The following is a 16,575-nucleotide window of genomic DNA, read 5'->3' as shown; positions in this document are numbered from 1 at the left end:
ACGGGGCTCTGGAGAGGCACCTGTTCCACGGGACCGTCGGGGACTTCATTGAGGACATCTGCCACAACAACTTTGACCCGCACGTCTCGGGAGTCAATGGGTTCGTGTACGGCTACGGCTCCTACTTCGCCCGCGACGCCTCCTACACCAACACATTCGCTGGGGTGTGTAACATGTTCCTGGCCAAGGTGCTGGTGGGATAGGTGAGCGTGGGCAAGTGCAAATACCGCTGGCCGCCACCCGTCAGATCCACGAAGGAGGACTACAACCTATACGACACCTGTATGGACCAGCTGGTCAACCCCACCATCTTTGTAGTTTTTGACCGGTGCTAGTGCTACCCCTAATATCTGATCAAATACAAAGAACTGCTAGTGGTGGACGTTAATGAGTAGGTTTGCCCTGGGAGAGCTTGTGTTGCTGCCTGTGACGGTAACTGTTGTTGTTCACTGGATATTCATTCCACACCAGACCGTAATGCAGCACCTTGCATTAAGGTGAAAGACAGCATTAAGAATAGATCAGTCAAAACTGCATCAAACTAAATGTTTGTGTATCCAGTCCAAAGGATAATGTTCAAAGCCTTCCAAAGACTTGGAATGTTTTTAGAAAAAATGTTTTACAATTACCGTTTTTACAGTAAGTTTCTACAACGTCCCATTTTAAAATGGAATTATAAATGTAACACGAAAACAAGTTTGATATATTTTCTAAATGTTTTAATAATCAAAGCAATTGTAACACTTGGTCATATAGAAAAAATAAATGTAAAGTTCTAGATGTTGCTTTCAACATGTTATTGAAAATAAATGGGTTTACTGAATATATCAGGGGCAGTCGGTTCCGTTTATGATTAGGGAGGACATTCTTTTTTTTTAAACAAGCATGGCATTATTTCTATTACAGAATATTGGATGACTGTTATTCATATTCCATTCACCCAGTTGAATGTACCACCGATAGGTTTAGGCTACTACATGATACTAACATTCTCCCTATACCCATCATGAGGTTGCTACAACCTAGCCTATGAATGAACGTTTATACAGTCGTGCTGTGAAAAGGTTTTTGCCGCCTTTCTATTTTTGATACTGAATGTTATCAGATCTTCAACCAAAACCCAATATTAGATAAAAAACTAAAATAAATTGCTAAAAGGCATCACAATTGAAGTTTTGGAATGGCCTAGTCAAAGTCCTGACCTAATCTCAAGTGTCAGAGTTAAAGCAGTTCTGCATGCAAGAAGGCCAAAATTCCTCCACAGTGACGTGAGAGACTGATCAACAACTACAGGAAGCGTTTGGTTGGAGTCATTGCAGCTAACTGGCACAACCAGTAATTGAGCTTAATTAAGGGGACACTTACTTTTTCCCACTGGGGCATTGGATGTTGCATAACTTTGTTTATTAAATAAATTATATAAGTATGTAATTGTGTTATTGTGTTATTTGTTCACTCAGGTTCCCTTTATCTAATATTAGGTTTTGGTTGAAAAAATATGCAAAAGTAGAGAATTAGAATTTTTACTGAATACATTCATTACTTAAACTTACAAGGGGAGTCTTGTTCACTTTACAATATCTTCATTTATTATATTTACAGTCATATTTCTGAAATTCAATTCCCCAAAAATTGTCAGAAAGTTAAGTTATGAATGGAATGCAATTCCCCTTAAGTATCTTGTATTAAAACTGTATATTTCTCTTTGATATATTTTGTACAAACAAACCCTTTCCCTCTTTCTAACAGTACATCTTGTGAATTAACTTTGTTTCCCGACACTGTCACACATAATCAGTGGACAGGAATCAAATGCATCCTGCAGGCTACCACAGGAATGTTCCTAATCCTCCAAGAACAAGAATCACACTACTGGACAGAAGCATCTCTATAGCACATCCATCCAGCTGAAACTTTAATCAATCAAGGGTGACTTTTTCATGGTGCAAAATAGTTCAAACCTGTGCAAAAAATACTGTAAAAGTAATAATTTGGCATTGTGATGTAATTTTAAACTTTTCTTCAGCAACGAGTGTTGTAAAAAAGGCCACTATTTATGCATTTTTCGGTGTACTAAAAACTCTACTTAAATTACTTTTTATGGTCACCTTTTAATATATTTTTGCACATATTTGAACTATTTTGCACCTTAAATGTCGCCCCAAAAGTAATTTCCCACGGGGCACAGACGTCAGTTCAACATCTAGTTTTGATTTACATTTGGTTGAGTCGTGAATTCAACGTGAAATCAACAAAACATTTGACCCAGTCATTGGATTTAAAAGTTGGGTTTAAAAAAAATCTTTTTTGCAAATCCAATCAATGTTCCACGTTGATTCAAAGTCATCACCTCAAATGTTGGGGTTGAAATGACGTAGAAACATTGTGGATTTAACCAGTTCTTGCCCAGTGGGTTCTCAATGACCTCATGGTACAGTACAAGTGTAGTCTACTGAACAGAGTAACACTTCCAGCTACAGTACATATAAAATGTAGCGTTATTATTCAATCTGGTGTCATTTTACATGGGTAGATAAGTTTGGCATATAATGTAGACTGAGTACAGGGCGACCGTTGTCACTTGGAATCCAAACGGAATATTCCTCCATTGTTTGGATTCCAACTAATGTATTCCACACATTGAAATTACATTTAGATATATCTTACATAAAACTATAATGAAATCCTTTAATGGTGCTTGCTGGGCAACTCTATTGACTTTCCCGTGTGGTTTTAACTTGACATGGGGCTAAGACATCACAAAATGACATGTACAAAGGAATTGTAGTAAGAAATGTTCCCTTCCAAACTCCTCAGAATGCTACTGAGATACTTTTACTAACGTGTGTTTTTAAAACAAGGAAACAGATGAGGACACATTGGATGGACAGGCATGACTTCAAGACTTTCTGATATGCAGGCAAATAAATGTGATTACGAGAAATTAATCTTCAAGAGGAAGAAAAACTATGTCAACCCTTTTTTATTTATTATTGAACATCTTGATGCTGCTAAATGGCTGGAAACCAAAGCCACGTGACCATTTGAAGACAGTGAGGTGAATTTTAGGATATATAAGGTTTCCAGAGTTCGTCAAAAGAACCACACAACGGTGATTGTAGAAGGCAACATAATGTAAAATGGGAGTAAAATGATACTTGGAATCAACATTAAAGGCAACTTTAAAAACATCTGCTAAAAACAAACAGTTTTGAGTTCATCAGACATGTTTTGAGGCCTATAAAACATTCAAATCTGATATAAATCAAAGACACCATCTCCTGTGACCTGGTCTAGTCTGTGTTAGAAGTCCTGTCCCTAACAGGGAGTGTTTGGTCTATGATGCTTGGTGTCATTTTTCCCTTTCAATCAATTTCAATACACAGAAAATCACCAATATACAACAGCTAAAGCAACAAAAAGCAATACAAACTCAATGAAACAGAACTACAGATAAATACAAATGAAAACAAAGGCGCCTTGATGATTTGTGACAAGTTTCCCTTTGTGGACGGTAATTTCATTTTTCTGCCGATAAGGAAAATCCTATATCCTCCACCCAAATCTACTTGCTTTAGTCCTCTCTTTCACACACCCACTCTCTTCATCCGCTCTCCAAGTCAGCGTGATTCGTATGCCATGATTGGATGTACCACGTAGGGGTGAGATGTCATAGTTCATGATTATTTTCATAGTGGCAGACTGCTGGTGAGCTGTACAGGGAAGGCGCTGAATCCTGTGAGGGGGAGGTGGAGGGGCGGTGTTGTGGAGTTGGCGTTGTCCTGGAGGGGGGAGGGGGGGGGTGATGGGGAGTTAGGAGTCGTGATGGGGTTGGTCACTCGCAGGCCAGTTTGCTGTCGAAACTGGACAGGCCAATGGCGAAGGCTTGCAGGGCACACATGGGGTAGTTGTAGTCTAAGGTGAATACGTCCTCGGCCACTCTGCCAAACTGCATTACGATGTAGTCCGCTGAGGGAAGAGAGAAGAGATGACTCAATAATGTGAAATCATTATTCCATTTTACTCAAGGAGAGGGAGTGAGAGAGTGGGAAATAGAGAAAGTGAAAAAGAGCAAGAGAGAAAGAGTCAAGAGAAGCACTGACGGATCGACTCACGATTGTTGTCGTGGACGATCTGAAAGTTCTTGACGGAGGCCTGTGTGACGCGGCCGTGGAAATTGAGCACGTAGGACTGGGTGTCGTCATTCCACACGGGGGCCTTGTTGTGCAGCTCGATCAGGTTCTCCAGTGAATGGTTCTGCCACTTACTTAGAAGGCTGTCCTGCTCCTGGAAACACACAAACAGGGTTGTATTCATTAGGCACTAAACAGAAGAAATAGGACTGAAACAGGGAGTGACAACCTTGACTTATCCAATAAGAACGCTCAATTTAGTTTTCCATTGCGTGCCCTAATAAATACGACCCAGACATCCAAACCATCTGATCTGACATCACTCCCCAGTGACCACATCGCACAGCACTTAGTGGGTTAGGATCAGTTTCCATTACATGATGTTGACTTCAATACTCACTCCATTATTCAGATTGTGCTCAATGATTTTCTATTTCAAGGTGTAAGAATGCCAGAGTCTTAAAAACCTTTTAGGGCTAGGCGTCCCGCTAGAGGGGACAACTTCCGGTGAATCTGGAGGGCGCGCAAGTCAAATAAATAATCAGAAACATATGGACATTAAACATTTAGGTACATACAAGCGTCTTATATCGGTTGAAAGCTTAAATTCTTGTTAATCTAACTGCACTGTCCGATTTACAGTAACTATTACAGCGAAAACATGCCATGCGATTGTTTGAGGATGGCGCCCCACATCAAAATATTATTCCACCGGCACAGGTTTCATAAATTCACAAATAGCTATTAAATATTCACTTACTTTTTGAAAAATGTTCCTCTGATTTGTCATCCAAAGGGTCCCAGCTATAACATGGTGTCGTTTCTTTTAGATAAAATCCTTCTTTATATCCCAAAAAAGTCTGTTTAGTTGGCGCCATCGATTTGAGTAATCCACTCGTTCAACATGCAGAGAAAGGAATCCGAAAATCTACCCCTAAACTTTGTTTCAACAAATTAAAATATGTTTTTATTCACTCCTTGGATACCCTACAATTTAATCAAACTATAATATTTCTTACGGAAAGAAGTATGTTCAATAGGAAACTGATTTTAGAAGCTGTGTCCTGTCTTCATGGCACGCACAAACACAAATTTCCAAGGCTGTGCCCCTGTACTAAAACTGATATTTCTTATTTGTTTTTTAAATTACAAGCCTTAAACCTTGAACACAGACTGCTGACACCCTGTGTAAGCCATAGGAATTGCATCCAGGAAGATCATTTTCAGTATGAACTTGTACTTGCCATTCTAAGAGGATGGTCTCTCCAAAAAAAGAAAATTACGGTTGGTTTATCTTTCGATTTTCTCCTACCCTATCTATTGTGTTATCTAACATTTCTACAAACTTCAAAGTGTTTTATTTGCAATGGTACCAATTATATGCATATCCTGGCTTCAGGGCCTGAGCAACAGACAGTTTACTTTGGGCACATCATTCAGGCGGAAATTTAGAAAAAAGGGGCCTAGCCCCTCAATCATGCCCTCTGACACGCCCTTCTCCCTTACTGTGCATAACAGGTACAGTGACTACAAATGTTAGGAGAAGTGATTGGAGTTGTACAGTCCCATGGGGCTGATACATACACAGTTTGGACGGACAGGAACCCTCTCAAAGTTCATGTTCATGCCTGGGATGATGACGGTCATCTTGCGGGGACCTTTGAACCCCAGAACGTTGGTCTCCTGCAGAGAGAACACAAGAGATCAGAATGTCACACAACCTTACAGGTTCAATAATATTAGCGTGTGTGTGTGTGTGTGTGTGTGTGTGTGTGTGTGTGTGTGTGTGTGTGTGTGTGTGTGTGTGTGTGTGTGTGTGTGTGTGTGTGTGTGCACTCACATAGCAGATGGCTGCGAGTTCCTGTCGTGTGTTGCTCTCCTCCAGCAAAGCTCCAGGGTTCTTACAGGGGTTGGTGCCTTGGTCATACACCGTGAACTTGGTCCCCATCAGGTTAGACCTGCAGGATGACCAGACCAATCACATTAGAGTCTACAATGACCCTCCAGCACTCACAATCCCACCCAATAGAGTTATCAGATGCAGCCGAGGGCTCAAAACAATATGTAAATTGTTCATCAGCAAGGATTTAGAATTATATTTAGCAGAGTTGTGAGACGAGTGAAATATGGTCCTACCTCAGTTTCCCCATGAAGCTCTCTCCCTCGCGTGACAGGTCCGTGGCGTCCACTGAGATCAGGTAGTTGGACGTCTTGCTCTTTTTCCTCTTCCTCCCAGCCAGAAGAAACAGCTGGGTGAAACAAAGGAGAGTAAAATCAGGGTGAGAGGGAAACTCACAAACCATCATTTTAATCACTGCAGTCAAAACAGGTGTTACTTTTACTTTATATTCTCAAACCATTTCAAATGTAGCTATTGAGGAAAAGACAATGAAACAGGCCCGTGAAATACAATTAAAAAGAAATCTATCTTGACTGTAAATCTATCTAGGTCTTCTCCATGTTAATCCCCCATGACAGGATGTGAGGTCAAATGTACCTTCCTGCCGTCCTCTCTCTCCATGTGCATAAAGTAGGTGGGGTACAGGCCGCGGTCCATTCCCTTCTTGTCCCGGGATATGCGGCACTTGACGGTGATGCCGCGGAGGGCGGGACGCACCACAAACTCCTCCAGGTTGTCCACTTCGATCAGGGCGCTCTCCGCCGTGGGCGACCCCGGTGTCACGCACTCCTGTAAGGGGGGAAAAAAACACACAATGCTACGTCACAAAACATACCGGCCAATCACTGTTATAAAGGAGATACGGTCCAGGAGTAGGGGGGACAACATTCATCTGCCATCTTGTTGTTTCAGTGTCTTCATGCATTTCTATACGTCTTCAAGTGACAAGTTGATTTGCCATGTGCAATGAATACGTTAGAAATCTCACAAGCCATAGCCACATAGCTATGTACAGTTGGGCAAAAAAGTATTTAGTCAGCCACCAATTGTGTAAGTTCTCCCACTTAAAAAGATGAGAGAGGCCTGTAATTTTCATCATAGGTACACTTCAACTATGACAGACAAAATGAGAAAAAAAATCCAGAAAATAACATTGTAGGATTCTTTTAATGAATTCATTTGCAAATTATGGTGGAAAATAAATAAATCCTGCAGTGCCAGATGTGTCCCCCTGCTTAAGCCAGTACATGTCCAGGCCCGTCTGAAGTTTGCTAGAGAGCATTTGGATGATCCAGAAGAAGATTGGGAGAATGTCATATGATCAGATGAAACCAAAATATAACTTTTTGGTAAAAAATCAACTTGTTGTGTTTGGAGGACATGCTGAGTTGGATCCAAAGAACACCATACCTACTGTGAAGCATGGGGGTGGAAACATCATGCTTTGGGGCTGTTTTTCTGCAAAGGAACCAGGACAACTGATCCGTGTAAAGGAAAGAATGAATGGGGCCATGTATCGTGAGATTTTGAGTGAAAACCTCCTTCCATCAGCAAGGGCATTGAAGGTGAAACGTGGCTGGGTCTTTCAGCATGACAATGATCCCAAACACACCGCCCGGGCAACGAAGGAGTGGCTTCGTAAGAAGCATTTCAAGGTCCTGGAGTGGCCTAGCCAGTCTCCAGATCTCAACCCCATAGAAAATCTTTGGAGGGAATTGAAAGTCCGTGTTGCCCAGCAACAGCCCCAAAACATCACTGCTCTAGAGGAGATCTGCATGGAGGAATGGGCCAAAATACCAGCAACAGTGTGTGAAAACCTTGTGAAGACTTTTGACCTCTGTCATTGCCAACAAAGGGTATATAACAAAGTATATAAACTTTTGTTGTTGACAAAATACTTATTTTCCACCATAATTTGCAAATAAATTCATAAAAAATCCTACAATGTGATTTTCTGGATTTTTTTTCTCATTTTGTCTGTCATAGTTGAAATGTACCTATGATGAAAATTACAGGCCTCTCTCATATTTTTAAGTGGGAGAACGTGCACAATTGGTGGCTGACAAAATACTTTTTTGCCCCACTGTATGTGCTCCTAATGATATGACAGGACAGAGACAACTATATGGTTGGACTCACTGTGTTGGACTTTGCGCTGGAGGCAGACGCAGGCCGTGTTGACTCTGGGTTGAGGGACAGCGAGCGTGGCCTGTCTTCATCACCGTGTTCCTCATCCTCACTGGCCTCTTCGTAGTTCATACTGCCTGACAGACCTGGTCAGGGGAGAAAGAATGCACTATGGGAGATGTGGCCTACAGCTTACACTCCATTGGTTGGGATCAGGAGGAACCAGGGTTCTGTGCAGACATGAGAGATCATCTCAGATGCCCAGCCAAGCTGAAAACTCTTCCATATCTCCTCAGTAATCCCATAGGTTCTTATTGCCATGACTCAAGGAGAGATTATTTTCTCCTGGGACCCATTGTGATTGGCCTGCATGTAATGGATATGGGCAACGTATTTCTTCAAATGTATGCACCTTTTGTTTTTGATGACATCGCCTTTGATTTGTTCCAACTAAGTCATCAATACTACCCCAGTTGAAAATATGAACTGATGCAATATTTCCTGTATCGGAAAAGGCCACATATTACAATATGCAGCTAAAACTGCTCTCTATAACATTTAGTAGTCCCCCCAAAATTTGAGGAGACAACCTAACCTTAAAACAGCTGGCAGAGGATAGAAAGGAAAGCGGATGCGAAATAGTGCTGAGTAACTGTTGAGACCCATTGAGGAAGAACTTTTCTGTATAGAACAGACGAGACTACCCAGTAACCAGGTTACGATAGAAGAGACCTGTTATGAACCTCTAGCCATCCCAGCAGCCTTCATTATCCCCAGACACCACTGTTAGTCCACTTCAGAGCCCTATACATTTCCACAATGGAAAGAATACTGTGAAATACAAGACAATAGATTCTCCATCTTCATTGTGTTTTATCCATCACTGAGAGCTGGTTTCCTGGGCCCAGATTAAGCCTTCTACTAAATGCATGTTAAGCATGCTTTTCAGTCCAGGAGTAATCTGTGTCCACAAAACCGGCCCTGATAGTCCAATGTAAAGGGGTTAGTTAGGAACGAGGGAGAGCAGAAATCCTATTGAGAGATGCCAGCCAGACAGACACAACACGGTGTGGTCAGACAGGCCTCTGTGGGAGCTGCTCTGGACAGGTGTCAGTAATGCTGCTAATTGGATTTACCAGCCGTGACTCTGGCTGGTGCTGTGGAATATTTGAATGAGAAAGCATTTTTTAGATGGGATAGCAGAATTCAAAGTGAGCAGGGGAAAAATGTCCGCTCTCAATCTGTTCCATTGTTGATGATACAAGAAATATTAACCTGTTTTCCTCGGGGTGTCTTGAAGCCAGAGTATGATATCTAGCACTTTACATCCAATGACTAGGTAATTACCAGTAACTATATAATTCACTGTTGCTGTATCCTCAGTTTCACCTCTGCTCCATAGAGTTAGTGCTGCAGAGAGAGGAAAGGAGGGAGGGAGAGAGACAGAAACCCAACAACCTTCACTCCAGCCCTGTCACCATGGGAACGGCAGGCTGCTCTCTACTACCTGACTGGAGTAGTTTCTCCCTGGCAGACAGTGGGCGCTCTGGCCCCTCCTCCGGCCCCTCCTCTGGGCCCTCCTCCACTGCACCAACCAACTGGACCACCCTGCCGTTGGCGGGGTCAATCAGAGAGGGGGAGGGGCTGAGAGAGATGTCCCACGCCTCTGCAGACAGACACATATGTATTGGCCAACGTGGCTAGAAACAATATGTACACAGTGGTGTTCACTCCCTCTAGCCCCAGAGATGTCTAAATGTCAGGGTACTGACAAACATTAAATACAGACCGCAAATGTCAGCTACATTCTAATAGTGACTCAAAGGCATCAATTAAAACAACAATGTTTTGTATAGTCACTTCTTTTACTAAATCAGCCAAATGGAAATGCCAATACGTTCTGATAATACAACTTTTCTAAAAAGAAAGGGCTCGATGCTCAGGTTGTAAAACCAAAACTTACAACGCGATCATTTCAACCACTTTCTCGGTCTAGCAGCACATGAAGAACTTTACCTTGGGAACTCGCTGACCAGTTTTGATTGAATAGCGTCCCCAAGTCAAATCCAAATGGAGGCAGTAGGCTATTACTAATCCTTTGCTGTTTCCATTTCAATTCGTTTACACTGGGAAATAAAACTGATTGGGCAGCCAGGCACTATCTAAGGCACCTGAGGACAGGCTGGATCTCAGTAGCACGAAGCAGACCAGACATTCATTCATGATGAACGTTTGCATTATTGAGAGGGGAGTGTTACCTGCCCTCTTGTTGCTGTTCAGGAGAAGATCCTTAAAAACGGAGGCTAATGCAGTAATATACTGCCCTTATTCTGGGTCTCAGGTTTAACTAGGTAATACATCTCTCTCCCGGATATAGACCTGGCTATCTTAATTTAGCTTGTCATTTAGCACAGTAACAGTACAGAAGGATATTGAATTAGTCTCAGGAAATGAAAGAGACTTCTAACACTCTTCGTGGACCTGCCAGAAGGAGGGGAGGTGAGGTGGCATAAATAGGTACTGTGGTAGGTGGATGCTACTCTTGCCCCTTACAAAATGATCAATTTCTCACTGTCACCATCAACCTTGCCCTCCGCCGGCTCTCTAACTGCACACTGCAGCACCACAGCCCTGGGAGGAGGTAGTATCCCAGAGCAGGGAAAAGGTTTTAGCACTGTGCAATGGCTTTTAATGAGAGCAACTTAAAGGACAGCAGCAACAATAAACCACAACCTCCAAAGTTCTTGAGACTGTCCCTGAACAACGATGTGGACCAGATATGCTCCCATTTCTCATCTGTCCTCCTTCGCTTTCTTTATCTTCTCACCCCATCCTGCATTCTCTCTCTCTGTCAGTTCAGCCTGTCCTCTCACTAGACTACAAAGTGCCTCTACCAGCCCAGAGGTGTGAAAGAGACACTTATATCGAGTGCCCTGTCGGTGTAGCCGTGAGGCCTGCCAGAGCAGCAGACGGGATGTGATCTCTGAAGCTGCTTGGTATTCGACCCAGATGATTTATCAGGGTAGATGATGATATAACTGACTGACTCGCATGTGTACACACTCTCCTAGGTCTTCTGTCTATAGCACTACTGCGTATGAGACATTGTCTGTGCTGTGTAGGTCATAGGGCTAGGACTATTTCCTGGTCAAATGGTCTGACCATAACTAGGCCCCGGAGTATTTCCTGGTCACATGGTCTGACCATAACTAGGCCCCGGAGTATTTCCTGGTCAGGTAAGGTGTTCAAGAAACCCCCCAGCCTTACCTACTGACAGAACTCTTTATAACACTCTACTTTAACACTCCTATCTTCTGTCCAAACTGGCTGTCCTGACTCCCTAACCCCCTTCACACCTCGTTTCTGCAGCAGCTCGTGGATGTCCGTCTTGGGCTCCAGCAGAGTCTCCGTGTCCCCGTCCCGGTCAGGCTCCTCGGCGAGGGGAGACTGGTGCAGCGGCTGGGACAGGGACAGGGGCTGGGACTTGCTCACCGACAGAATCTGGATCTTGGTACCCAGGTCTGGGGCCTCAGAGCCCATGAAGGCAGCAGGGCCGTCGATACCTGCAGGGCGGGGCGCATTCATAGACAGGTTTTTTTATGTCTTGAATTATGTTAATGACTTTGCTTGTCTGTGTGTTTGAGCATCCAGCTGTTTACTTCTCCAAGAGCTGTTCTGTATTCCTGTCTGTGCTTCCCTGTGGTGATTTGATTTGTACCTACTCCTTATTACTTAGCCGTCTGCTTGCAGCTGCGTTTCTCTGTAGTACCTCTCCTCTATGTTCATGTCAGAGCTTAGCCTTGTGCCATGGAGTGATATGCTGCACTGAGCAGGTGGCCCTTTTCTTGCCTGAGAGTCTGAACGCTGCTCTGCCTCTCTGAATGTGACTCTCTCCTCCCCATCTGAAGGCCCCTCTGGGCATCAGAGAGAACAGCTTCCTGGGTGTCTCCTCCACTACCGTGAACAGGCGCTTCTCCACACGTCCAAAGACTGAGGGAGGCGCAATTAGACACACGCACCACACACACACCTCAATATATTAGTTTCCTGATTGTTTGGAGGAACATTGTATAACATTGTATCCCAGTATGTGAGAGACTAACATACGTTGCATGCCAATGTACAGGTGATTGGTATCAGAAGTGGGATGCACCAATATAACCCTATTCTCTAGTCTTGTATTTCCTGACTGGTCTCCTCTACCTCGATCTGGAAGGCCACTCTGCTCCTCCAGAGTGAGCTCCATGACTGGCCCTCTCCCTGCTTTCCTGGGCAACATGGGGCCTGGCCCCACCTTCTCCCACCACTCCTTCTCACTGTCCTCACCTGACGTACTGCCCTCACTCTGGACTGGAAAGCAAATGGATCATTAAAGTATTCTTCTTCATAGCCAACAACTGTTTATCTCTGACTGTGGACTGGGGTGCAATCACTCAGCACTGATCCTGCTTCCTCAGACCCATTACTTTATCCCGATCGTGTGATCTGACCCCGGAAAAACTAGCTAGTACAGTAGCTAACCCCAAGAACCAAGGCTCACCGTCCATGATGACATCACTGGTGATGCTGAGGAGCGATTCCACCAGCGGGGCCTGCTCCTCACTGCGCCGAGGCCTGGAGCGCCTGGGCCGGGCCTCTGGGTTGGGCTGCACCATCAGAGGCTCCTGCCGCTTCCGCCGCTGCTTCTGCTCCAACAGCGCCCTCTGTGGACGGGGGGGATTACGACAGTCAGAGTATACCATGCAAATATTGTCTGTCCGTCCGGCTGTCCCTGCCCCAGACTGACAGCTGGACTGACAGCTGGTGATAAGGCTCTAGTGATCCTCTCTCTCTGGACCCTACCTGTATCTGTCCAGGTATACATGGCCTCTCTTCCCCTCAGTCCATGAGGACACCATCCCTTTCCCTCATTAAAACACTCTTTAACAAAGAGGTCTGGCTGCTATGTAATGCATACCTCTAGACTGTGTACTTCCAGTCATTGCTCGAACACTAGTTAGCATTGGCTCGCGAAACTACAGCTAACTTCCTTCCTACTGGATGAGGAGACATACAACTGGTATCCACGAGTTCATCTGACTATGGAGAAGAATTACTTTATGATGACTTCCTCATCATCAAGCCAGACACTCATCTATATTCAACCTTATACAGACAGCCTTACACCTTTTCCAGATCACTCAAAATGCTGAGAACCAGACAATCAGTAACGACTCTGTCCTTATCAGATACTTGGGACACTGATCGAAAAACCACCGGTGTTGGTGTTTTGAAAAACAAAGTTATCTTAAGCAATATGACAAAACAAATGAGCAAAAAACACAGTATCGTAGCTTGCCAGCTTCGTTTCAGGGGTGTCAAACAAGATGCATGTTGCTATGGTAACCGTGTCAGTGTCCTTGATAGACTCCACATTCTTTGTGGTTGTCTTTTCACCACTCCCACTGTTGTTGAGGGAGAGGACAGAACATGATGGCCATTTAATGTGAATCTCAAAATGGAACCCCAGATGGCTTTGTAAACAACACACACACAAGCGTCATGACCCGACCTGGAAAATCATTCAGCCACAGTAAAATGTCATGTTTTCTTCCTTCGGTATCTTTGACACTAAATTGGAAGGCAGAATATGCAACTCGCATAGAAACAGGACAGGTGAGGTAAGGTTGGCTAGGCTATATTTATCTCATAGTAAAGGTCACAGAATAATGGACATTTGTATCCTAGCATTACCACTAGAGGAAATGGGATATAAGAGAGTTAGCTACTCAGTGAAGGAACCTTCAGCAAGTAAGCCTAGACTTTTGTAAAAGATGCTGAGACAAAGTAACAGAGTGCTTGAAATACAGTGCAAACAATTTAAACTACTTTAATAAACCTAGAGTTGGAAATGCTGCTTCCTGTGGAACCCTATAACTCTGTGCTGTGCTGACTGAGGCTCTGTTCAGTACAAGGACAGAGAAACTGGGGACAGGGGACAGTGACAAGGCAGTGGGATCATTAGAGCTGACATTGTCACAGCCATCACAAACGCTCTGGGAAACTAGGGACAACAGCGACGAGGGTTGGCCCCCTTTAGATTTATGGCTAGACAATACACAGCACAATGTCTCTATGAATATAATAAAGCTTCACACTAGAGAAATGGTCAATTTCCATGAATTATGGTGACATTTATCAGTTGGCCCTGCAGTCCTGGTCTCTGGTCAAAGCAGGCGATGGGTTATGTAACTGCCTCAATTAGTGGGGAGCATCAAAACAACAAGTGGTGTTTAGTGATGAACTGGGCTGGAAAGAGACGAGAGGTCCTTGTCTCTCTGAAGCCTCATTGGGCTGATTAACCACCACTACAGAAAGGTTTTATTACTCAGGGCTAACGCAACACACACATTCAGGGTCAATGCAACACAGGCGCACACACACACAAAAGCACAGACACGCACGCTCGTACCTACACACACACACACACACACACACACGCACGCACGTGCACACACACACACTACCATGGCCTGCTTCTATTTGACACCTGAAAAATAATATTAATTAAATACCCAGTATTGGATTAAAATGCAAATAAAACCAGATGAAAGGCCTCTGGGAGCTTAATGGTTTCAACTTGGAGTCTGATGGTTTACATTTCAAACAGGATTTGTTTTAAAGGGACATTTCGGGCTTTTGGCAATGAAGCCCTTTATTTACTTCCCCAGAGTCAGATGAACTCATAAATAGCATTTTTATGTCTCTGCATCCAGTATGAAGGAAGTTAGAGGTAGTTTTGCGAGCCAATGCTAACTAGCGTTAGCCCAATGACTGGACGTCTATGGCATCTACTAGCATGCTAGCAATTACAAGAGACTTCCAGTCATTGCGTTAGCACTACTTATTACTTACTACTTACTTATTGCGATAACGCTAGTTAGAAACTTCCTTCAAACGGCACGTAGAGACATACAAATTGTATCCACAAGTTCATCTGACTCTGGGGAAGTAGATACAATCCCGAAATATCCCTTTAAGAGGGGAAAACGGCTCGCCTCTTCGTTTTCTTCTAAGGCTAAAAATAGCAGACAAATGAATAAATCATCTGAATGGATTATCATAATGAAACAGACTGTTAATTTGGACACAGGATAGAGATTCCATGTAAACAAGAAACAAAAGCCCCACAATGCTTCACAATGAGATCCTACTTAAAAATGAGCCATACATCTGACCCAGGATCTGATTAAACTTTGAAGCCCTTTTGTCTAGTTTTTTTTCTTTGTCTTCCCTCTTTGCTCTGGCCAGCAGTAGTTATCCTGTGTAAACTGGCTAGCAGTAGTCTTCCTGTGTAAACTGGCTAGCAGTAGTCATCCTGTGTAAACTGTCTAGCAGTAGTCATCCTGTGTAAACTGTCTAGCAGTAGTCATCCTGTGTAAACTGGCTAGCAGTAGTCTTCCTGTGTAAACTGGCTAGCAGTAGTCTTCCTGTGTAAACTGGCTAGCAGTAGTCTTCCTGTGTAAACTGGCTAGCAGTAGTCTTCCTGTGTAAACTGGCTAGCAGTAGTCTCCCTGTGTAAACTGGCTAGCAGTAGTCTCCCTGTGTAAACTGGCTAGCAGTAGTCTTCCTGTGTAAACTGTCTGGGAAATGCTAGCCATATTCATGTAAGCTGTTTTTCTCTCACTGATGTGATATTGATCTGTAACTAAGATGATATTGCTGCTGGAATCTTAGCAATGGCCACTCCTGGATTTAACTAATAATAACATTTTTACAGAACGGTTACCTCACAAGAACTGACAGCAGTAGAGCAGACACTGAACTGTCTCACTCGCTGACAGAACTCATCAGTGGCAACGACACTTCACATCACTGAATTAACCCTATCCAAACTGAACAGAACTCAAACCTAGTTCCTAGCTTGCTTGGACTACACTCTTAGCGCCTTTTTTTCTATCTAGAACGTTGAACAGTTATACGGCTGTCCCTATAGGAGAACCCTTTAAATAACCCTTTTTGGTTCCAGGTAGAACTCATTTGGTTCCAGGTATAGAAGGAACCCTTCTGGGTTCCAGGTATAGAAGGAACCCTTCTGGGTTCCTTGTAGAATCCTTTCTACAGAGGATTCTACCTGTAACCAAAAAAAGGGTTCTCCTATAGGGACAGTCGAAGAACCCCTTTGGAACCCTTTTTTCTAAGAGTGTATAACCAGAACATAGAGTATGGCTGGAAAATTAGCAATATTTAGGCTACTCATTGTTCAACTATGTGCATTTTCAAACAGTAACATAAAGAGTTGATAGAATCTGTTGAATAGGCTATTAGATCCCAGTACACCACCATTACACAGATCATACCTCTAAATGATTAAATATCAGAATATTCAAGGCTACTTGAAACAAAACTGCCCCACAATTAAAACAATCCATTGTA

The 16,575-nt window shown here is 43.4% G+C and overlaps 1 protein-coding gene across 6 annotated transcripts in view; it reads right to left on the bottom strand.

Moving 5' to 3' along the window:
- Positions 1-702: 702 nt before the first annotated feature.
- LOC109896612 (TUB like protein 3) overlaps positions 703-16,575 on the bottom strand; it is a 33,506-nt gene continuing 17,633 nt past the window's right edge. For 3 of the 6 annotated variants that reach the window (XM_031831539.1, XM_031831536.1, XM_031831540.1), the window contains 9 exons: positions 12,701-12,863; positions 11,517-11,723; positions 8,173-8,306; positions 6,631-6,822; positions 6,270-6,382; positions 5,974-6,091; positions 5,718-5,816; positions 4,116-4,287; positions 1,567-3,969 (listed from right to left, as the gene is read on the bottom strand). In XM_031831539.1, the coding sequence (XP_031687399.1) occupies positions 3,836-3,969; positions 4,116-4,287; positions 5,718-5,816; positions 5,974-6,091; positions 6,270-6,382; positions 6,631-6,822; positions 8,173-8,306; positions 11,517-11,723; positions 12,701-12,863 (1,332 nt within the window). In that variant the 3' untranslated portion in view covers positions 1,567-3,835. Of the gene's footprint in view, positions 3,970-4,115; positions 4,288-5,717; positions 5,817-5,973; positions 6,092-6,269; positions 6,383-6,630; positions 6,823-8,172; positions 8,307-9,667; positions 9,827-11,516; positions 11,724-12,700; positions 12,864-16,575 lie in introns of all 6 variants that reach the window. The other 3 variants (XM_031831535.1, XM_031831537.1, XM_031831534.1) reach the window with 2 other exon arrangements.

This window comes from Oncorhynchus kisutch, linkage group LG9, assembly GCF_002021735.2.
Source record: "Oncorhynchus kisutch isolate 150728-3 linkage group LG9, Okis_V2, whole genome shotgun sequence".
Lineage (NCBI taxonomy): Eukaryota > Metazoa > Chordata > Actinopteri > Salmoniformes > Salmonidae > Oncorhynchus > Oncorhynchus kisutch.
The sequence above is the reverse complement of the archived record's forward strand: the minus strand, read 5'-3'. Positions and strand labels throughout refer to the sequence as shown.